The 21871-nt window shown below is 43.3% G+C and overlaps 3 protein-coding genes across 6 annotated transcripts in view; all 3 read left to right on the top strand.

The window, feature by feature from the left end:
* Window positions 1-6969, top strand: part of LOC133490628 (tumor necrosis factor receptor superfamily member 10B-like) — a 41932-nt gene extending 34963 nt beyond the window's left edge. For both annotated transcript variants that reach the window (XM_061800931.1, XM_061800932.1), the window contains 7 exons: window positions 1580-1691; window positions 1770-1909; window positions 1982-2080; window positions 2159-2205; window positions 3810-4094; window positions 4180-4216; window positions 4303-6969. In XM_061800931.1, the coding sequence (XP_061656915.1) occupies window positions 1580-1691; window positions 1770-1909; window positions 1982-2080; window positions 2159-2205; window positions 3810-4094; window positions 4180-4216; window positions 4303-4604 (1022 nt within the window). In that variant the 3' untranslated portion in view covers window positions 4605-6969. The remainder of the gene's footprint in view (window positions 1-1579; window positions 1692-1769; window positions 1910-1981; window positions 2081-2158; window positions 2206-3809; window positions 4095-4179; window positions 4217-4302) is intronic.
* A 922-nt stretch (window positions 6970-7891) lies between these two features.
* Window positions 7892-11371, top strand: LOC133490889 (lysosomal membrane ascorbate-dependent ferrireductase CYB561A3-like). Of its 3 annotated transcripts, none has more exons than XM_061801523.1 (6): window positions 7892-8238; window positions 9438-9686; window positions 9925-10133; window positions 10426-10580; window positions 10981-11137; window positions 11221-11371. In XM_061801523.1, the coding sequence occupies exons 1-6, from the start codon at window positions 8214-8216 to the stop codon at window positions 11245-11247; spliced, it is 822 nt and encodes a 273-aa protein (XP_061657507.1). In that variant the 5' UTR covers window positions 7892-8213; the 3' UTR covers window positions 11248-11371. The 3 variants fall into 3 exon arrangements, with proteins under 3 accessions (XP_061657507.1, XP_061657508.1, XP_061657505.1); XM_061801524.1 differs by having other exon boundaries at window positions 7892-8527; window positions 9125-9686; XM_061801521.1 differs by having other exon boundaries at window positions 8173-8238; window positions 9434-9686.
* Window positions 11372-12144: 773 nt separating this feature from the next.
* Window positions 12145-21121, top strand: trappc13 (trafficking protein particle complex subunit 13). The gene is made up of 13 exons (XM_061801433.1): window positions 12145-12302; window positions 12911-12979; window positions 14518-14617; window positions 15076-15160; window positions 15243-15370; window positions 16749-16821; window positions 16998-17042; window positions 17137-17154; window positions 18455-18588; window positions 18760-18958; window positions 20273-20373; window positions 20465-20612; window positions 20867-21121. Exons 1-13 carry the CDS (start codon window positions 12257-12259, stop codon window positions 20957-20959), a joined length of 1239 nt encoding a protein of 412 aa, XP_061657417.1. The 5' UTR covers window positions 12145-12256; the 3' UTR covers window positions 20960-21121.
* Window positions 21122-21871: the final 750 nt, after the last annotated feature.

Below are 21871 nucleotides of genomic sequence, written 5' to 3'. Positions count from 1 at the left end.
ACCATACAGACATTACAATACAACATTGTAAATGAAAAATAATTGTAGATGAAAATTATACATATGTATATATACAGAGAAATATTGAGGGGGGAAAAAAATGTATGAATGAGATGATAAGCACAAAAATATTTTTTTCTGGTTTTGCTGTTAATGGCAGAACGTGAAAGCCAACTACAGATACTACACTCAGAGGCACTAAATATGCTAGTGACACGAAATCCAGTTTGAAATCATAACCTAACCTTTGACCTTAACAGCGAGTCTCCCCAGTGGGCTCTTCCTGTTTTCCTGTTCGGGGAAGTGGATCCTTTTTTTTTTTTTTTTTTTTTTTTTTTTTTGTGCACTGCGAGACGCTGCAGTGACAATGCCGAGCGCTGAAGTTACTCGGCGAGAGGGCGTTTCTTTTGTGGTTTTGTTGGCGCCGTTTTATTGAGAGCGCGTCCCAGGAGGGAGGAGTGGGGAGAGATGGGGGGGTTACCTGGTCCGGTCCCGGGTGTGGCGTCTTTGTGTCCCGCTTGAAAGGCGAGTCGCGTTACGCCAGCTCGCACTCGCGGAACGAGCGCTCGCGCCTCTTTGCCTTCCGATCGCAACGTTTCCACGCCTGAAACGTTCTCGTTTCACCTACTTGGGAAACCCTAATTCGTGTAATTGAGGGGGGGGGGACATTTTTAAATTAAAACACAAAAAAATAAACACTTGCATACAGCCAAAGCAATAATAAGGTTAAAAACAAAACATAAAAAAAAAAGATATTTGGAAATAATAAAAAAAAAAAATCAACATCTTATACTGAAATAGTGCAATTATTCTTTAAAAAAACAAATAGTAGATAATAAAAGATAAATAATAATACTAGTAGAAATAGTAGATTATTACAATAGGAATAAAAAAATATTTGAAAAGAATACAAAACCCTTTTGAAAGGTTTTATGGTTAAAAAATACAAAATATGGTATTAGAATATTCAATAAGGAAAAAAAAATTGAACAAGAATAAAGATGCAAAAATTTCAACAAGAATAACACTTGTGACAAAAACAAAAAATACCTAAATATGGAATAATCAAATAATGAATTTAATAATAAATTAAATTATTGTAATCTAAAATGAAATATGCAATTATGTATTTTATTTACCGCTGGATACGAAAAGAAAGGGGGGGGGGGAACCAAGCTAAAAATATTTTTTGGTTAAAAAATTTTAACGCAAACAAGTGGACAAAAAGTATTTAACTAACGTTCAAATGTTGCGCTTTTGTACTTGAAATGTCCAACAAATGAGTACTGTGACTATGTGTGTGTGTGTGTTTCTTTCGGCTTGTATATGTTCCGTAACCTTTGCCATTCAAGAATTTAAAAAACATGAAGTATTTTCTACAATGGATGAGGGATAAAACTAAAAAAAGAAAACACATTTACAAAACAGTCAACATGATGACAAAATATCAAAAATGTCACATGAAAAATGTTCCGCCTATTTTTGACAAAAAAAGAGCGTTTGTGTACTTGAAACTTCCGTGTAAATTGTGTCGATGATGGGGGAAAAAAATAATAAAATGTGCGCGCGCGCCTGGCAGACGAGATCGAGACGGCGTCCTGCACCACCACGTCGGACACCAGGTGTCAGTGCCGATCCGGAACCTTCTGCGTGCCCGACCAGGCCTGCGAGGTCTGCAAACGCTGCGCCAAGTGAGTCCCCGAAACGCGATCGGTCGAGCGACCCCCGACGTCGGCGGTGACCGCCTGGACGATTGCTTGACCGCTCAGGTGCAAAGCGGGCGAGGAGGAGGTGAAGAAGTGCACGCACTTTTCCAACACGGTGTGCCGAAAGCGCGGCCCGTCGCCCACCCAGACGCCGCCGCCGCCGGCTCGAATCCCGCCCACCCCCGCCTCGCCGGCAGACATCGGTAACGCCGAAAAAAATGATTTTTCTCATTTTTAACTTTTTCCCCGCCTGACCGTCCTCGCTTGTGTTTCAGTGGTGCCAGTCCTGAGCTGCCTCTTCCTCCTCGCCATCTTGGCCGCGGCCTTCGCCACGTGGCGCTTCGTCGTCAAGCGCCGCTCCTTCGGCGGGACGTGTGAGTGAGCGTGGACCGTCGGCTCGGCGGCGCCGTCCGCGCTACGCTAACCGGCGCCCTTTGATCTGCTTTTGACAGGCGCCAAGAGTCACTGCGACGCCGGCGAAATCATCAAGATTCCCATCGTGAGTCAAATTGTCATTTTTGTACGAATAAGAATGAATTAAGTGGCTATCAAAAGTCGAAACACCCCTTTTGAGATGCCGCGCTAGTTTCTTCATCTCGAAACCCGTTCAAGGTAAACGGATCCAAATGACAGTCAGTGTTAGCACAAAAACTTCAGGTTTCAATTATCATGAAAACAAAAAATGTCGTGGAACGCTGACTCATCTGACATTTATTTGGGGTTCCTCAGAAGGGCTTTGCGTGGTGGCCATTTAATGAGTCGGAACCAATCGGGTAATTCCGAACAGCCACGTCCCTCCGGCTCTAAGGGGGTGTGCGCACTTTTGCAATCACATTGTCATAGGTTTTTTTTTTTTTTTTTTTTTTTTTCTTGGATTTCTTTATCACTATAAAAAAGTGTAGAAATGAGTTCTTGATTTCATTTTATCGCAACAAAAGCTTGGAATTTAAACGTGGGCGTGTAGAGTTTTAAAATCCACTCGATGGGGAAACTGAGTTGCAAGCACAGCCACAAAACTGATTCAACTTCTAAGTCATCGTACTGCTGGAAATGCCGTAATTTCCAGCCTATAAGCCGCGACTTTTTTCACACGCTTTCAACCCTGCGGTTTAGCCGTTGATGCGGCTAATTTGTGCATTTTTTATAACGGCTGCAAGGGGGGCACTCGAGCGTAAAAGGTAAGAGTGAGACCGGATATATGTACCGAGGAAGTGACTTTTACCGGTCCGGCCCTGTTAGCGCTGCGCTAGCGGGTTACTGCCATGTCTTAGTGATTTTTATACCGGTATGTTTTTTTTGTTTTGTTTTTGTTTTTTTACCGGCCCAGTTCGCACGGCGTTAGCGTTAAACGCTCTGTGTACCATCTTTCTTTGTAAATATCTCGCGTTTCAATGTGGGCACTTGCGGCTTTTACACGGCTGCAGGGTGTGTAGGGACCAAATGGTATTTCCTTTACAAATGTACTGGGTGAGGCTTATAACCAGGTGCGCTCTGTAGGCTGGGAATTACGGTAATCGGTCGGGCCCTACAATGTAGCATTGCATACTACGTGTTATGTACAGTCTTGTGCATGTAACGTAATATGTTTGGGATGGTTGTGCCTGGGCTGAGGTTTTGACTATGTTACATTTTAAGGCTGCGGGACACGAATGTCTGGGCTTACCCACGTGCGCGGTCCTGTTACTCCTGCTTCTGTGATTTTTACCAGTATGTTTTTTGTTTTTTTTTTTACTGGCTCCGTTAGTGTGGCGCTAGCATTAGCACGGCAGCCCTAGCGTTAGCGCGGCGGCACTTGCGTTAACGTTAGCCTGGCGGCGTTTGCACTAGCATTAATGGACACCGTTAGCGCAGCGGCGCTAGCGTGAAATTCTCTGTGTATAGTCTTTTTTTGTAAATATCTCGTCTTTCAACGTGGGCACTTGCGACTTTTACACGGCTGCGGCGTATCTATGTACCAAATGGTATTTCCTTTACAAAATGTACTCGGTGAGGCTTATAATCAGGTGTGCTCTGTAGGCCGGAAATTCCGGTAATTCCTGCTAAAAAGCTAGTCACAAAAAAAAAAAAGGGAATCATCTCGATATTTTTTGTTTTCTTTGTCAGGACGAGAGCGCTCCCACAGTGGAGCAGATCCACAACAGCCGTGACGCCGGCCCGGAGGGCGACGACTCGCGTCCGGAATCGCGTCCGCTGCTGCAGGAGACTCAGGCGGGCGTGACCAACGAGTCGTCGCCGCCCCCGGAGGACGAGGACCGCGGGCTGGGCGACAGCCTGCCCAACACCACCAGCTCGTCGCAGACCAGCCTGTCGGCGCTGCCCACCGTCGCCTCGTCCGGGAACAGCCCCCAGCCGAGCCCCGCCGCCTGCAGGTTGAGCACCACCGCCATGGTGAGTGTCCCATGCTATTTAAAAAAAAAAAAAAATAGTTCCCCCCCTCTGGTGGTCTTTTTCACGTTGTCTGGTCCATCCCTAGGAGGATCCTCTTCAACACCGCCTCCTGCCGCTGCAAGGTAAGAAAGCCGCACTGATTGTAATTGTTACCATGGTAGCGATCGCCGTCCCACCCCCGTCGCGGAACTTTTGCGTCCGCCCGCAGAGTCCGAGAAGTCGCTGAAGAAGAGCTTCGACCTCTTCGACAAGTACCTGGACGTGCGGATCCACAACAAGTTCTTCCGCATGATCGGGGTGAGCGACAACCACATCCGCCTGGCGGAGAGCGGCGCGGCCGGCGACAAGGTCTACGAGCTGCTCAAGAACTGGATGCAGCGGCAGGGCCTGAAGGCCGACATCAACCACCTGCTGCAGGCCCTCCTGGACCTGGACCAGCGGCGCTCGGCCGAGAGCATCGCCTCCGAGGCGCTCAGGCGGGGCTACTACAAGCACGAGCGGGCACCCTGAGGGACTCCGCCCCGTCGTCTCCTCTTTTGACTTGCCTCGAATCAAGAGCCAGTAGTTTTTCTTCCGAGCGACGCTTTGTTTTTGTTTTTTGTTTTTTTTTAAAAAAGGGGTAAGTCGAGATGCTTGGAGGTGGAAAAACAGAAGTAGTCGTCGTAGTAGCACGGAGAAAGAAAGGACCGCACGTACTCGGCTCCACGTGCTGGCGAACGCATACACTGGTCTGGCGTTAGCGACGTCGCTAACGCGCCATCTCCGCCACTGGCTCAATGTCAACACGTTAGCTGTTTGTTTGCCAAAATTTAGCCTCCCAGCCCACACCCTGTCGTCGTCTTTGCACTGTGTCCCTCTAAAAATATTGTGCTAGTTAAATAATTTTTTTTCATAAATATTTTTCATGGCAAAATTCTGAACTTTTCCATGAAGAAAATTCTTGTAGGATTTTTTTTTTTTTTTTTTTTTTTAAACTGATTTTTCTTACAGGATTCAGAAAATATGATTTCGGTCTTGTGCCATTATGCATTTTTTTCTAAGGAAATTACAACTCCTTGCTTCAGATTGCCTTTTCTTTTCGTAAGATTATGAAATTAGACTCATACAATTTACTTACATTTTTTGTAAGATCCGTCCTTTTTCCGAGCCGCTTATCCTCACAAGGGTTGCGGGAGCGATGGAGCCAATCCTAGTTAAATTTAGCAGGAAGCGGGATAGACACTGAACTGGTCGGCATCCAATCGCAGGGCAACAGTCGCACTCACAATCACACCTTGTGGCAATTTAGAATCTCCAATTGATGCTCCACGTTTCTGGGATAGGCGGCACGGTGGGGCAGCTGGTAAAGGGTCCGGTTTCGATCCCGGCCCCGCATGTGTAGAGTTTGCATGTTCTCCCCGTGCCTGCGTGGCTTTTCTCCAGTTACTCCGGTTTCCTCCCACCTGCCAAAAACATGGAGCATGAATTGGACACTAAATTGCCCATAGGTGTGATTGTGAGTGCCGCTGTTTGTCTCGATGTATCTTGCAATTGGCTGGCAACCACTTCAGGGTTCCGCCTCCTGCCCGTTGAATGCTGGGATAGGTGCCAGCACTCCCCGCGACCCTTGTGAGGATAAGCGGCCAAGAAAATGGATGGATGTTTCTGGGATAGGATATTGGAGGAAACCGAAGTGCCCAGAGAAAACCCACCCAGACACGGGGGGACCGTGCAAACTATACACAGGCAGGGCCGGAAATTGAACCCCGGTCCTCAAAACTGTGAGGCCAACGCTCTTAACTCGTCGACCACTGTGCCGCTCTAATCTAAGATTACAATTTCTATTTTGCAAAAAAAAAAAAAAATACTGTCATAAGGTTCTAAACAAGTTTCTACAGAAAATGTGACTTTATTCTCCGATTGCGATTTTTTTGTTTTTTTTTTTAATAAAAAATGAAAATGACTTTTTGTAAAATTCTCATAAAATTCAGATTTTCAAAATAGACTATTTTCTTAACTCACTTTCTCTACAAAAAAGGACGACTGACGTGAAAAAAATGTCTATTTTCATTAAATCAAAGCTTACTTATAGCAGCTTTATGCTCATTAGATTACATTATCTATGAAAAATAAAATTTAAAAAATGGATGCAATTTATTTTTGTAAAATTGAAGACGTTAATCTAAAAAAAAATACTATTTTGTAACATTGCATTTTTTTTTCAAGAATGTTGTTTAAAGACCATTGGCATCAAATGTACAATTTTTTTTAGATTAAACTTAATTTTTTAATACTTCGAGAAAGTTACTAAACTGCCCCCTACTGACTTAATCTAGTCCTGCTCACAAGTTATGACATTTCTTTTTTTTTTTTATTATTATTTTCCTTTTCTTCGATAAACATTTGCGGGGTTTCTATCCGACCGTGAAATTTTCGGTGACACGGCTCCAATGTTCGCGTATTTACGACTTCGGCGCCCGCGTGAAATTTTGCCCCTTCTACATTTTTATTTGTCATTTTTATCACCGTGCTTATTTATACCCGCGTGGCGTCGCCGCTCTTTCTCAAAAGACTATACTGTAGTTACATTTCAATTCCAGAATACATATTTTTTTTAGGTTAAAAATATGGATAACTGAGTGTATCCATTCTGTAATATATTAAAAAAAAGGAACAATATTTTATACTGTATGTCCAAGCATTCATGCTGGCGACTTTAGGCAAAATTCGTGGTTGTGTGCCAATAAAAATAAAAAATATTCTTGTTGCTGGGCAGAATTCAGTTTGGCGGCAGGTACGGAACTTTTTTGTCCCGCTTCGTTTTCATGAAGTAACTCTTTTATTTTCTCCCTCCTGAATGTAAAACTTTTTTTTGTTTATTTTTGCCCCCCCCCCCCCCCAAAAAATGCTCTTGTACTTTTTTTGTGTGTGTGTTCTACTGTATCGTGATGCTCAGTGCTGGCGCTGCCATCTAGTGGTCGACAAGAGACACTACATCCTGCTTCGATTTCAATGCCTTGGTCACGTGACTTTTTTTTTTATTATTATGAGTGGACTGTTTATCAATATTTCGATCGCATTGTAGATTGTAGGAGAGAAGCAGCAGAAATGAATTGACGTCCACGCTCCGTTGATGGAAGAAATTAAACAGATGTAAGTTATGAGAAGGATGTTTTTTTTTATTATTATTATTCTTGTAAATTTGGAATAAATATTTTGTACAGAGATTCACTTTTCGGATCATTTGAATTGCTTTCAAATGTGTTACAATAAACGACTGTTATATTTCATATTCATTTTTTTTCATTTTCAATTTATATGCAATACATTTTCATCAAAGTAATTCGACTTTTTAAGGGCTTCGATCCATCCATTTTCTTTGCCGCTTATCCTCACGAGGCACGGGGAGAACAGGTAAGCTCCACACAGGCGGGGCTGGGATCGAACCGGGGTCCTCAGAACTGTGAGGCCGACACTTTACCAACACCAAGGGCTTCAATAATTATGATTATGATTGAGGTTCGGTCCAGCAACAAAATTAACTATTTGAGGTCTTCGCCCCCCCCCCCTCCCCCCCTAGCCGCCACCCCCTGACACAAACACACAAGTTTGCGTATTTTCGCCTGTGCGATTTTATACCTGAGCAAAAGCGTTTATGAATGTGTTATTAAGCGATAACGAGCCGTTTCTCTGCCCGGTTTCTTTTGCGGTCAAAGGCCGCAATTGTCCAGGCGGGACCGAAAAACCGTGGAAAAAAAAATATATATATATATATATATATATAGTTCTAGCGTCGCTCGCGTCGTGGGAACTCGGCTCCCGTTCCCACCGGAGAAATCAGATGACAAGCGGCCTCGTATCTTTTGTTTCGGGGAAATGGCGACGCTTATTCGCTCGAGAGATTCGCGTTTGATGATGGCGGAGAAAAGCGTCCGCGGCCGGCGAGGAATGTCTTTTGAAAACGGGCATGGTTGTACTTTTTTTTTTTTTTTTTTTTTGTCCTCTCTCTGGTTTAGGATTACAGAAGGGGTGCCTGAACTTTTTGTCCCCAAGATCTACTTTTCAAGCAGCTAACCTCGACCTTTTTTCTTGAGGGGGGGGTTGCGACCACGTCTCCGAACTGGCAAAGAAAATGAATGAATGGATGGATGGAAGTATGGACGTGGTACGTACAATATTAGCATATTAGCTTATTGGATTGATAAGAGCGACTATCTATTGTTGCTAGTAGCTACTTGCTTCTTCCCAATTAGTTAATGTGTGACTTCAGCTAACATATAAAAAACATTTGCTAATTTGCTAGCTAGCCTGTTTTTAGAGGACGTAAAGAGTTAATTTGAAGGGTGAAAACAATAAAACATGAGCATGTTAGCTAAGTTTCTTTCTATAAGTAAGCTACCTTTGTAAGTGACCATAAACACGCAAAATACTTTAGCATGGTCGCTAATTTTGAGGTCATTGAATGCGTAGAGGTACAATCGACTGACAAAAAAAGAATTGCTAATATGCTAGCTAACCTGTTTTTAGGAGACGTAAAAAGTTAATTTGAAGGGTGAAAACAATAAATACACTAAAACATGAGCATGTTAGGATCGTAAGTGACCATAAACATGCAAAGTACCTTAGCATGGTCGCTAATTTTGAGGTCACTGAAGCCGAAGAGGAACACATGCCTGACAAAAAAGAAATGCTAATATGCTAGCTAGCTATTTTAGAGGATGTAAAGAGTTAATTTGAGGGGCGAAAACAATAAACATTTTAAAACATGAGCATGTTAGCTCAATTTCGTTCTATAAGTTAGCTAGCATCGTAAGTGACCATAAACAAGCAAATTACCTTAGCATGGTTGCTAATTTTGAGGTCACAGAAGGCGTAGTGGTAAACACGCCTGGAAAAAAAAAATGCCAATATGCTAGCTAGCTTGTTTTCAGAGGATTTAAAGAGTTAATTTGAACGGCGAAAACAATATGAGTTAGCTAGCTTCATTATTGACTACAAAGACGAAAACTACTTGACACGCAAAATACTTTAGCATGGTCGCTAATTTTGAGGTCACTGAAGGCGTAAACACGCCTGACTTTGGTGCGGGGACGTCGGGATCGATTCCCACGGTGTCGCTATGCACCGCGGGACTGATTGGCGACCAGTTCAGGCCCTTGTCCGGCTTTCACCCGTTCTTATCTGGGATGCGCTGCGGCAGTCCCATGATCCTCGGGGTTGGGTTAATGGACAATTGACGTGGTCAGTAATTTTCTAGATGCATGACTGTCGTAAAAGAGTGTAAATTTGGAAAAATCAATCAGTTGACGTCGCTCCCTTGTGACCTCGTATCTGGTCTTTGCGTCTGATGTGAACTCGAGGCAGTCCTTTGTCCGCGACACAATTGCACAGCCTCGGCGAGGACTCGACAGCGCGGACACTTTGCGATGGCGGCGCATTTTTACTTCTACGCGTCTTGGGGTCTGTCCGTGACCTTGGGCCTCCTGTGCGTGGTCCTGGTGGCCTTCTGGAACTCGCATTGGCGCGGGGGGTTCGCCTGGGACGGAACCGAGGCCCAGTTCAACTGGCACCCCGTCCTCATGATCAGCGGACTGCTGGTCCTCTACGGCCTCGGTGAGTCACCCGCCGTCCGGTTCGCGGGGGGGAATTTACTGATGGTTCAAAATCCAGATGAGGAGGAGGATTCAGGTGCAGTTTTTGAAAGGTTTTCGTAACGGGGTTGAGGGACAAAAAGAGAAAGACCTTTAAAAAACTGCACGTGTTATTTCACCTTAAAGGTCAAATTCAAAAACCGCATTTTAAAATGAAAAGTGAACTTAAATGTTTTTTGTCGTCCCCCCCCCCCGCACAGCTGCCGTCCTCTACCGTGTGCCTTGGGGGTGGTCTCAGAAGAAGCGCGGGTGGAAGCTGGTCCACGCGGGACTGATGCTGGGTGCCCTGCTGCTGGCCGCCGTGGGCTTGCGCGCCGCCTTCGAGGTCCACCGCAGCCTGAACATCCCATCCATGTACTCCCTCCACAGCTGGGTGGGAATGGCCGCCGTGGTGACCTTTGCGTGCCAGGTAGGCCGACTCCGAAACAACCATGTGACATGACAACGTTTGGACGCTTGTGCGCTAGTACCTCGATTTACGAATGCCCCAATTTTTTCAAGCTAAGTTTTTTTGCTTTGAGTTAGGAGCAAAAATTTGACTTAAAAGTTGAAGCTTCGGGTTTTTAAAGGTCCACCGTCATGCCTATAAACAATCTAAAATAGATATTGTAATGAAAAATACATTCAACATTATTCACGTCGATGTCTGTACGAAAAAATAAATATGTGTAAATATGCACCTGTCTCCCTTCATCGGGCAGTGGTTCCTGGCCCTGGTCGGGTTCTTGCTGCCGTGTTCCGCGCCGCGGCTGGGCCCCGCCCTGAAGGGGATCCACATGTGGACGGGGAAAGCGGTGCTGCTCCTCACCCTGGCCGCTTGCGTCAGCGGAATCAACGAACAGCTCTTCTTCGCGCTGTAAGGCTTTCGACGAAAAATCGGCCGAGTCACATGAGAACGAGCGCGGCGGGCTAACTCCATATTTTGAGAATTCACGAATTTTACGGTTGCTGTGAGCGCAACAGGGGTCTTGGTCCAAAACTCTGTAAAATGAGTTGATATTTCATGAAATATGATAAATAGCGCTAATATTACCATGCAGAAGCACTGGCACGCTAGCTAAAAATAACGAGCTGCTCGCTACATGTGAAATTTATCGCGACTGATCTTTTTTTTCTCTACCCATCAATTCATTCGACTTAAAAATGGAGTCAGCCCACTCGTGGACTTGTACTTATTTTTTTTTGCATGTGTCATATCATGTGGTAGTTATTATATTTGAAGTCACTATTAATTTGTGATCTCGCGTGGGCATTAGCAACGGTGCGTCAGGAGTCGCTTACAGCTCCCTGCCTCCGGAGGCGCTGTTCGCCAACACGCTGGGCATCCTGACCGTGGCCTTCGGTGTCCTGGTGTTCGGGATCCTGTCCAAAGCCGACTGGGGGCGTCCTGAGGCCAACTCCGAAACCATTCCGGTGAAGATTTTCCCCTTATTAAATTTCATAAGTCAAAGCAAAATTAAATCATATTTATATCTGTTTTCTTGTCTTAATTTCAGATTTTGCTCAGAGAGGGAAGCCGTTAAGGAAGTACCCCAGCAACAGAATGTGATAGAAAGCATATTAACTTTTATCATATTCAAACTATGATAATCAAACTACCATAATCACGCAGTTATAACTGATTTATTACACTTTATGAATCATCAATAAACAATACTCTGCCCTGTATGAATGGTTATTTTATTATTACAGTATTTAATGAGTTCTGTTTGATATTTTTGTTTTAAAATATGGTTTTTGTTTCTTTTGTTTTCCTCTTGTTTTGACTTTTATTTACATTTCTATACAGGTGGGTCATCTTTGTTTTGTTTTTATCTTTAGACTTTACTTTCATCTTTTTGTTTGTTTTTATTTAAAATGTATTTTTTAATTTTACTCGTTTAATTTTATTTGTTTTGCTTCATTTGTTATACTATATGCAGTTCCTTTTTTAATTATTTAAGTTTTCATGTTTTTATAAACACTTAACTTAGTGTGCATTTATAATGGCGGCTCATAAAAATATTTTTTCTTCTTAGTAGTAGCAATTGTAGTTTAAAAAATATTTTATAAAATTCATTTTTGAAATGAAAAAAATAAGACCACAAGAAATGTTCAATGATATCCAACATATGGATATATATACATCGAAATAAATGACATTTTAATTATTCAGATAGCAAAATAAATAGTATAAAGTCGTTCAATAGTAGAAGAAAGAAACTTTACATCTATATCACTTGCGTACTTCATGATATAATACACTGATGACAAATATTTATCACATAGCTGTCAACTTTTACACACTCAAAAACACTAAAAATCAAGTCATGTCTTTTTATTTAATATAAACATCAAAAATCCACAGCATGTTTTTCCATGCAATGTTGTCGTAGTATCGTCTGAACTCCTGCAGGTGGCAGCCTCGCACGCACAAGCCAATAATCCCTAAGAAGAAGACACGCATCTGGTCACGTGGGCCCGCCTGCTGTCAACAGCTAGCTTGCACCGGGGCTAACGTCCCTGAAAAAAAAAAAGTCGTTTTATGTCAAAATGGATGTAAGTCAAGCAAAACAGGAACATCTGCTCGCATTAAAAGGTACGTTTCGACTCGTTTAGCCCCTTAAAAACGTGCCTTTTATGCGGGAATGTGAGTTAAAGACGTCTCAGAAGCGGATCGGTGTATCCTGATGTCTGCTAAGTCGGCTAATGTCTTGTATTAGCATACCCCCCTACCCCTCACATATTTTTTTTACTTTATTAATATTACCTGTTTCTTTGGTTATATGACAATGTTTCAGTTACGATGTGTGACTCTTTTAGCCTCGTCCATTGCCCTAGATATTTACAAGCGCGTCATTTGGGTTCATTTGATAGATGCGAGACAAAACAAAGGTTATTATTGGAGATAAAAAAATATGACTCATCCATTCATTTTTTTATTGCGCTTCTCATTTATGGTACCCTGGACCGGTCCCTAGCCAATGTCAAGGCAAATACAAGGATTTCATTCAGCTTCGTTGAAGACCAAAAAAAAAAGTCAACTGTGATGGGCTCCATCGCACCCGTGATCATCGTGAGGACAAGCATTATAAAAGCGGGATGGATATTTTTGCCTAATATTTGTGATTCCGAGATGTCTTCAAACACAACTACTACTGAAAATAATGAAGTATTAAAGGAGTGAAAATTGTCTTTGTTTTGCAGTGATGCGACTGACAAAACCAACCCTGTTTACCAACCTGCCTGTAACATGCGAAGAGCGAGATCTTCCAGGTCATCATTACATCTTTTTTGATGCAACATACATGTGTGTATGTGTGTTTGTGAGTTAATTTATAATTATAATATATAATTATTCCTATAGTATAATTATCGAAAGGTCACGAACGAGTTATTTTGTGCAAACAACAAGAGAACTTAGTTCATTTCTGACTGATGAACGTGAGCAAGAACATGGTCGTTCTGGCGCTGAAGTACAGTTTTTGAACCAAAAATAATTTTCGTTCAAGACAAGACAGTTTTTTTCATGGACTTCCATGACAGATTTGTCCAAACACCATACAGAGCTCGTGCACCTACGTTTATAAAATCACGTGACTTTTGTTTACGTCGCCATATTGCCGGTCAAGCTAGCATTGCTCAATGCTAAGTCGTGTAGCACGACGCCCAGAGTCTTGTCCGATACCGTCAGACATTTAGAAGGATGAAAAATTAGATAAACCCGGCATAGAGGACTGGTATTTAATGCCAAAATCGATGTTTTCGCCGATAAGAAATTGGACAGTTAATTGCCTTCCGCTTGTCTTGGATAACTGGACGTACACATGGATCTGGTGAGTAAGTCATCGAGATTTACATGGCAAAATTTGAAAGCGTATAAAAGTCTGGACGCGTACGAATACTTTATCGCTGGATCTGTTCTCATCACGAATAAATCCCACATAGTGGCGTTTTTCACAGCTCGTGAACCCGGAAGCGTGATCGGCCGCACGTTAACCTTTGCCGGAATCCGTCGATCTTTTCCGCTAGTATTCAATACAAATACCAATATTTACATAAATGATCCCCGGTTTTACACAAACTCGCATTCATTAACTATGATTGGGGGGAAAAAAAAGAGGACGGAGTCATCTCCATGGAACGTACACGGAAGCGATTGCGGCCACACTTAACCTACGTAAACAGTTTTGGTTTTTTTTCATACGTATTGTTCTCAAATGAGAATTCAATACTGTCATGGCCGGTACTTATGTGGCAGCTGGGTGAGAATACCATTTGCGTTCAGGGAGACTATGTGTATCACTTTTGAGGATGAGCCACATGCTACTATTAACCAACCAAAAATGCAGACATGCATACGTACAGTATACAGCAAGGGTGTCAAACTCATTTTTGCCGCTGGCCACATTTTAGTTACGGTTTCCCTCAGAGGGCCGTCATGACAGAGAAATCATAAAAATCTCTGACCGCCAAATCATATTTACAACGCGGAATTTATGGAGTAGTTTTAGAATCATAAATCAAGGGTTTTTCAACTATTGTTGATTTTTGGCAACACAAAAATGCTTGCAATATCTCAGTAGTATCATTTAGGATGTGACAAAAGGAAATTCTGGTGCAGATTTTAGCAAAAATCGCGGAGGTTGTTACATGTGATTTGCCTCCGCAGGCCACATAAAATCACGCGGTGAGCCGTATCTGGCCCCCGGGCCTTGAGTTTGACACCTGTGGTCTTCAGTATTAAAAAAAAAAAAAAAAAAAAAAAGAATTCCAGAATACTTGCGTGTTGCTCGACACGGTTGTGTCCACAGGCAACCTGTTTGGGCGCCTCATGCGCGACGACCCGTCCACCATCAAAGGCGCCGAGACGCTAATGCTGGGCGAGATGCTAACGCTGCCGCAGAACTTCGGGTGAGTCCCGTGAAGATTTGCTTTTGCGCAGAAATTTTTAATTGAGTTTCAGTTGAATTTGATTTTGTATTTTACTTTGAAATTTAACGTAATTTAGTTGTATTAGTTACATTTTTCATTTCAGTTTACTTTTCGTTAAATCGATTCATCTCTTTAGATTTCTGGCCATTTTAGATTTTTATTGGAATTTTATTCGTGATAAAAAAATATTTTTTTATGTAGTTTGTTATTGTTTTATATTTTTTGTTTAATCTTAATTTGGTTTTTTGTAATTGGGTTTAATTTAAATGAATTCTTCTTTTTTCTCTCGGCTTGTCCCGTTAGGGGTCGCCACAGCGCATCATCTTTTTCAATCTAAGCCTATCTCATGCATCCTCGTCTCTGGGTTTAATTGTTTCCATTCATTAATATGATTTGAGTCATTTTCCAAATTGAATTCTCTTGCCGTCACCCGACAGGAACATTTTCCTGGGCGAGACCTTCTCGAGCTACATCAGCGTGCACAACGACAGCAGTCAGGTGGTCAAAGACATTCTGGTCAAGGTAAACCAGCGCCGAGAACCGGAGAAACAGAACCCCACCCCCACCCCCCGAACCTACTTCGACAGCTTGTGTTCCTCCACAGGCCGACCTGCAGACCAGCTCGCAAAGACTCAATCTGTCGGCGTCCAACTCGGCCGTGGCCGAACTCAAACCCGAGTGTTGCATCGACGACGTCATCCACCACGAAGTCAAAGAGATCGGGACGCACATGTGAGTCCCGCCCTAAGGCTGGGCGATATTGCCGCTTATCCTCACGAGGGTCACGGGAGTGTTGGAGCCAATCCCAGCTGTCAACGGGCAGTAAACGGGGTACACCCTGAACCGGTCGCCAGCCAATCGCAGGGCACGTAGAGACAAACAGCTGCACTCAAAATCACACCTATGGGCAATTTAGAGTGTCCAATTAATGTTGCATGTTTTTGGGATGTGGGAGGAAACGGGAGTGCCCGGAGAAAAGCCACGCAGGCACGGGGAAAATATGCAAACTACACACGGGTGCGGCCGGGATCGAACCTGCGTCCTCAGAACTGTGAGGCTTTCCAGTTGCACCACCATGCCGCCAGAAATAGTCAATTTTTTTTTTTTTTTTTTTTCCACAAAAATGAAATTTCTGATTTTAATCATTCTTGCCCTTTGGTGAAAGAAAAACTGAAAGGACAGTTATTAAATTACGTATACGCAATTGTTTGCAACATTGTATTGGACTTTACTACCACCTACAGGACTGGAGCAGAACGAACACAGTTGGGGCCGGAGGGGTTGGCCCCTTTTTTTCGGTATCTTAAAAATTTCTGAGGTCACTCGTGTGACATTTCCATCTCACTGTATGTTTGTTTATTTGGCGGCACGGTGAGCTCACAGTTCTGGGGACCCGGGTTCCATCCCGGCCCCGCCTGTGTGGAGTTTCCAAGTTCTCCCCGTGCCTGCGTGGGTTTTCTCCGGGCACTCCGGTTTCATCCCACATTCCCAAAAACATGCAACATTAATTGGACACTCTAAATTGACCCAAGGTGTGATTGTGTCAATGTGCCCTGCGATTGGCTGGCGACCAGTTCAGGGTGTACCCCGCCTCCTGCCCGTTGACAGCTGGGATAGGCTCCAGCACTCCCACGACCCTTGTGGGGATAAGTGGCTAAAAAAATGGCTGGATGGATTCTTTGTTCACAAAAATGTACACTTGGTTAATTGGAGATTTCTCATTGCCGTTTAAAATTTTTTACAAAAAAAAAGCGTAGGGCAATGAAAACTAGATCGATCGATCGATCTATCTATCTATCTATCTATCTATCTATCTATCTATCTATCTATCTATCTATCTATCTATCTATCTATCTATCTATCTATCTATCTATCTATCTATCTATCTATCTATCTATCTATCTATCTATCTATCTATCTATCTATCTATCTATGTAGCTATCCGGTTTGATAGCAATCTAGTTCTCAAGTTTTTTTTTTTTTGTTTCCTTCTGTGTTTAAAATACATTTTTCCTGCAGAAATACCTCACTTGCCGTGTGTACGACAAAGCCCAAAAGGTGTGCGGCCGATGACGTGTCTGTGGCTAAATGTCAACATTTGCGTTTGCAGCCTGGTCTGCGCCGTGAGCTACACCACACAGTACGGCGAGAAGCTCTACTTCCGCAAGTTCTTCAAATTCCAGGTGAGGGCGCTCAATTAGCGCGTCCTCGAGACATGTCGTAAGCGCTCGCCGGAAAAAGCGCCTCGCGGTTCCGTGCGCATCCGCCCCGCCTGTTTTTTTTGTTGTTTTTTTGGGGGGTTTTGCACCGCCGGCGAACGATGGAGACGTTCAGCACTCTGCACTCCCTCTTCAATCAGGTTCTCAAGCCGCTGGACGTCAAGACAAAGTTCTACAACGCCGAGGTACGTCGACATCGCGCTAGCCCGCTAGCTCGTTAGCCCACATAACATTTGGCATGTGTTCATTTTGTCCTTTTATGTTCATTTTCTCCATTAGAGTGACCTCAGTTCTGTGGTAAATCGCTTTCCTTTTTTTCTGTTCTCATCGCTTGTCTTCTTCATGCCGCCTGCGGGGGCGCCGCAAACAACAACAATGGTGGCATTATTAGTTCTGTTGCACATTTTTTTTTATTATTAATGATATTTGCAATGGATGGTTTTAAATATTGATATGTTAAGAAAGCTTCCATTGTTGTTGCATTGCGCTCGCCTCTTTTGCCACACTTTTTTCATGCACGGCCTGTGAGCATGCTGCTGGTGCGCGTCAATGACTAAATATAAATATGATGTATGGAATTTAAATCCCTCATGTTAAAATTGAATTGATTCATCCCGATCACACGAACAATAAAAGGTGTGACATTGTCGGGCCAGGCCGGCATTGCATGGACCGTCACGGCGTCCTCTGGTGGTGGCACGCGGTGGGATGCGCTAACGCTAACGAGCTAATCTGCGCTGGCTGAGATGTTTTGCGTCCAAATGCTGCTTTTTGACCGCACGCGCTCAAAAATGACACCTTATAATAACAACAATGTGATTAAAATAAACACATTAGCGGGGATATATATTTGCCGTGTAATAACTGATTTGTTTATGAAATCAACGCTTGAAATTCTTCTTTCCGAATGGAGTAAAAAAAATCTTCTTGCGTCAAACTGATCATCATAATACAATCAAACTTAGTAGCCAAAGTTGGTCATACCTGATTGCAATTAATTTTCCTAAGGGAGTTTATTAAAAAAAATCGTGTCTATCTACCACTTATCTATGTACAGTAGATAGCCATTTTTCATCCATCATGCATCTTATCTAATTATCCAACCATTCATTCACCCATCAACCTATCATCAATTCCTCTTTCCCTCTTTCTCTCCTTCCCTCTTCTGTCCCTCCATCATCTATCCATCTATTATTTACCGATCCATCTATCACGCCATCCATATATCGCATCTATCCAGTCATTTGTCAGTCTATGTCATCACTTAACCATCTATATCTATCTAGTATCCATCTATCCATCCGTCCGACCTTGAGATAGTGAAGCCGACGTCTACGTTATAAATCGCGTCCGAGGTTTGGACCCATCAAGTTTCCGTACCGCTTATCCTCACAAGTGTTGTAGGAGTGCTGGCGCCTAGCCTAGCCATCTACGGGCGGGAGGCGTGGTAAAGCCTGAACTGGTGGCCAGCCATCGAACCCTCGCGTATTTGTCGATCTGAGCCCGATCCCCGAAGCGTCCGCCGGCCAAAATCCGCAACCCGCCGTCGAGACCCCGCCTCCCCGTAACCGACTGACCGCCGCCCTCTCCGTCGCAGACGGACGAGGTGTTCCTCGAGGCCCAGATCCAGAACATCACCACGTCGCCCATGTTCATGGAGAAGGTGTCGCTGGAGCCGTCCATGATGTACAACGTGACGGAGCTCAACACCGTCACGCACCAAGACCACGGGTATGACAAATTATGAATTATATTTTTACAGTTAATGATGTCAACATGTTGTCGATTGTCGTTTGTACCAAAACATCACCTGGGTTCATGATTGTGTACATTAGGCGCGTGGTGTTGACACTACTGTACTCCTCTAAGTATTTGTGCTCGGGTCCTTTTTTCCCCCCTCAGGGAGTCGACGTTCGGCAAGATGTCGTACCTGCAGCCCATGGACACGCGCCAGTACCTCTACTGCCTGAAGCCCAAGCCCGAGTACGCCGAGAAGGCCGGCGTCATCAAGGGCGTCACCGTCATCGGGAAACTGGACATCGTTTGGAAGACCAACCTGGGGGAGAGGGGACGACTGCAGACCAGCCAGCTGCAGAGGATGGTAACGCTAGCGCCGTGCTAACGGTAACGCTAATGTCGGGCTCATGCTAGCGCCGCGCTAACAGGGCCGGTTAGAAAAAATATGCTGGTAAAAATCACTGAGACACGCCAGTAGCACGCTAGCGCAGCGCTAACAGGGCCGGGCCGGTAAAAGTCACTTCCTCGGCACATATATTCCACCAGTCTCACTCTTACCTTTTTCTGTCCGAGCGCCCCCTTGCAGCCGTTAGGAAAAAAAATGCACAAATTAGCCGCATCGCCGCATAAACCGCAGGATTGAAAGCGTTTGAAAAAGTCGTGGCTTATAGGCCAGAAATTACGGGACATATTTTTTGCATGATTATTATTTTTAGAGAGTCACTGATGGTGTAGTGGTACACACGCCTGACTTTGGTCCGGCCACTGTGGGATCAATTCCCGCTCAGCGATGGTGTCTATCTGCCCTGCGACTGGCCGGCGACCAGTTCGGGGTGTAGTCCGCCTTTCGCCCAAACCTAGCTTGGATAGATTCCAGCTTTCCCGTGACCCTTGCGAGGATGAGCGGCTTGGATAACTGCTGGATTTTTTTTTTTTTTTCAAATGTTGTTTTTCATTTATTTTTTTTATCGCTGTTTTTGCGACAATAATAGAGAATGCGTTCCCCTCAAACATCCTCAAATAGTCCAATTCGTGAATGTACCATAATTTAAATCGCAAGTCATTTATATACGTCATTTTTAAGACTTACGTTTTTTTTGTATATTGTTACATTTAATCAATTTATTTTTATTTCATTTTTTTGTTTTTTTTTATTTATTTTTTATATTTAGTTGTTCTATTTAATATTCTGTCCTTTAATATATTTATATCATATTTAATGTTTACACGCCTATGTAGCTTATTCACACATCATGTTTTAGGTTTTTGAGACAATAATGGAGAATAGCCCCCCCCTGCCCCCCCCAACATCCTCAAATCGTAAATCACAAGTCATTCATATACATGTCGTTTTTAAGGCTTAACTTTTTTACATATTGTTGTATTAAATAAATATAATATAATAAAATTGAATAAAAATTAATTTTATTTTTATTTTATTTTGTAAGATATTTCTATTTATTTATTTATATTTGATTGTTCCATTTAATATTCTTTCCTTTTAATATATTTATATCATATTTAATATTTACACACCTATGTAGCTTATTTACACATCATGTTTCAGTAACCACTAGTGCAGCATTTTTACATCCTAAAAGGTTGTTGAAAACGATTTAATAATTTATAATTTTGTATATTAACACGCATCTGTCTGCGTCCTGAACCCGCGCGTCAGGCTCCGGGCTACGGAGACATCCGTCTGTCCATGGAGGTCATCCCCGACACGGTCAACCTGGAAGAACCTTTCGACATCAGCTGCAAGATCACAAACTGCAGGTAGGGAAGCGACAGGCGCTCACCGACGCCGCCATTTCATAACCGAACCGAATTTTGAAATCAACACTCAGTCCGTGTGCACGTACGTTAGCGAACGGACTATGGATCTCCTCGTGGAGATGCTCAACACTCCGTCCATCCACTGGTGCGGCGTGTCGGGCCGAGCTCTGGGCAAGCTGAGCCCCGGGACGTCGCTCTCGCTGCCCCTCACGCTTCTGGCCTCCGTCCAGGGACTCCAGGTACCGTACTACTAGCATGCGCTAGTATGCCGTTTATAGCGTGTAACGCTTGTAGTGTTCACTAGTAATGTTTAATTGCATACTCAGATGGCGAAAGTGGTGCTAGTGTTGGAAAAACGTTGATAAATTAAGGAAAAAAAATATTCAATTGCTCAGCATCGTAGTACACGTACCGTAAGATGGACAACATCAAGAATATGGAAAAACGTTTGCTTTTGTGTGATTTTTTTTTTTTTTTTTTCTCCCCCCCCCAGAGTATTTCCGGTTTGAGGCTTACAGACTCGTTCCTGAAGCGTACGTACGAATACGACGACGTGGCTCAAGTGTGCGTGGTTTGTCCGTCCTAGCAACTTTTTATTTATCAATTTTTTTTTTTTACACAAACTTGACAATGGACCAACAGTGCGCCTCACGCTGTGTTTTATTGCTCATTCAAATCGTTGTCAATATTGTAATATGTGGGGGGGGGGGATAATGTGAATACGTGTTAATAAACCACTAAGAGGTTAAAAATGGGCGTTCTCTTTAATGCTAGCGTCCCTTGTCATTTGCTAACTAACAAAATTTTTTATTCCCCTAGTAGCTTAACTCAAGTCTCATATTATGTATTGTTACCATAAAAAAATGATATATTTATATTATATACATTATATATAACATTTTTATAAAAATGTTCAAAAATGACATGAGCAACTGTTCCAGGAATTACCGCAATTCGCGGCCGACAGAGCGCACCAGCTTATAAGCCTCACCGAGTACATTTGTAAAGGAAATACCATTTGGTACATACATACGCCGCAGCCGTGTAAAAGCCACAAGTGCCCACATTGAAACCCACATTCAAAGACAAGATATTTACGAAGACGGTAAACAGAAAGATTAACGCTAGTGCCGCGCTAAAACTAGCACTAACGCTAGCGCCGCGCTAACAGGGCCTGTTAAAATAAAACTTACCAGTAAATATCACTGAGACACGGCAGTAACACGGCAGCAACACCCGAGCACCGCGCTAACGCAGCGTGAACAGGGCCGGTAAAAGTCAGTTCCTCGGCACATATATTCCACCGGTCTCACTCTTTACCTTTTCCGCTCGAGCGCCCCCTTGCGGCCATTAGAAAAAAATGCTGCTACTGGGCGGGGGTGAATTTATCTAGAATATTTCCATTTTGCGGATATCACTCGTATCGGCGGTGGACTGTAATAATAAAATAAAAATGGATGCCGGTATAGTCTCCATTGTACAATATTATGAAAGATGA

The sequence above is a fragment of the Syngnathoides biaculeatus genome, chromosome 17 (assembly GCF_019802595.1).
Source record: "Syngnathoides biaculeatus isolate LvHL_M chromosome 17, ASM1980259v1, whole genome shotgun sequence".
Lineage (NCBI taxonomy): Eukaryota > Metazoa > Chordata > Actinopteri > Syngnathiformes > Syngnathidae > Syngnathoides > Syngnathoides biaculeatus.
The sequence above is the reverse complement of the archived record's forward strand: the minus strand, read 5'-3'. Positions and strand labels throughout refer to the sequence as shown.

Excerpts from the sequence above, each read along its gene's own strand:
- LOC133490889 (XM_061801521.1), top strand. The coding sequence starts at position 8,206 with ATGAATGAATGGATGGATGGAAGTATGGACGTG. Across the intron at positions 10,581-10,980 it reads GAACAGCTCTTCTTCGCGCT|CAACGGTGCGTCAGGAGTCG; the intron begins GTAAGGCTTTCG and ends CGTGGGCATTAG. Across the intron at positions 11,138-11,220 it reads CCAACTCCGAAACCATTCCG|ATTTTGCTCAGAGAGGGAAG; the intron begins GTGAAGATTTTC and ends TCTTAATTTCAG.
- trappc13 (XM_061801433.1), top strand. The coding sequence starts at position 12,257 with ATGGATGTAAGTCAAGCAAAACAGGAACATCTGCTCGCATTAAAAG. Across the intron at positions 15,161-15,242 it reads TCAAAGACATTCTGGTCAAG|GCCGACCTGCAGACCAGCTC; the intron begins GTAAACCAGCGC and ends GTTCCTCCACAG. Across the intron at positions 20,613-20,866 it reads CCTCCGTCCAGGGACTCCAG|AGTATTTCCGGTTTGAGGCT; the intron begins GTACCGTACTAC and ends TCCCCCCCCCAG.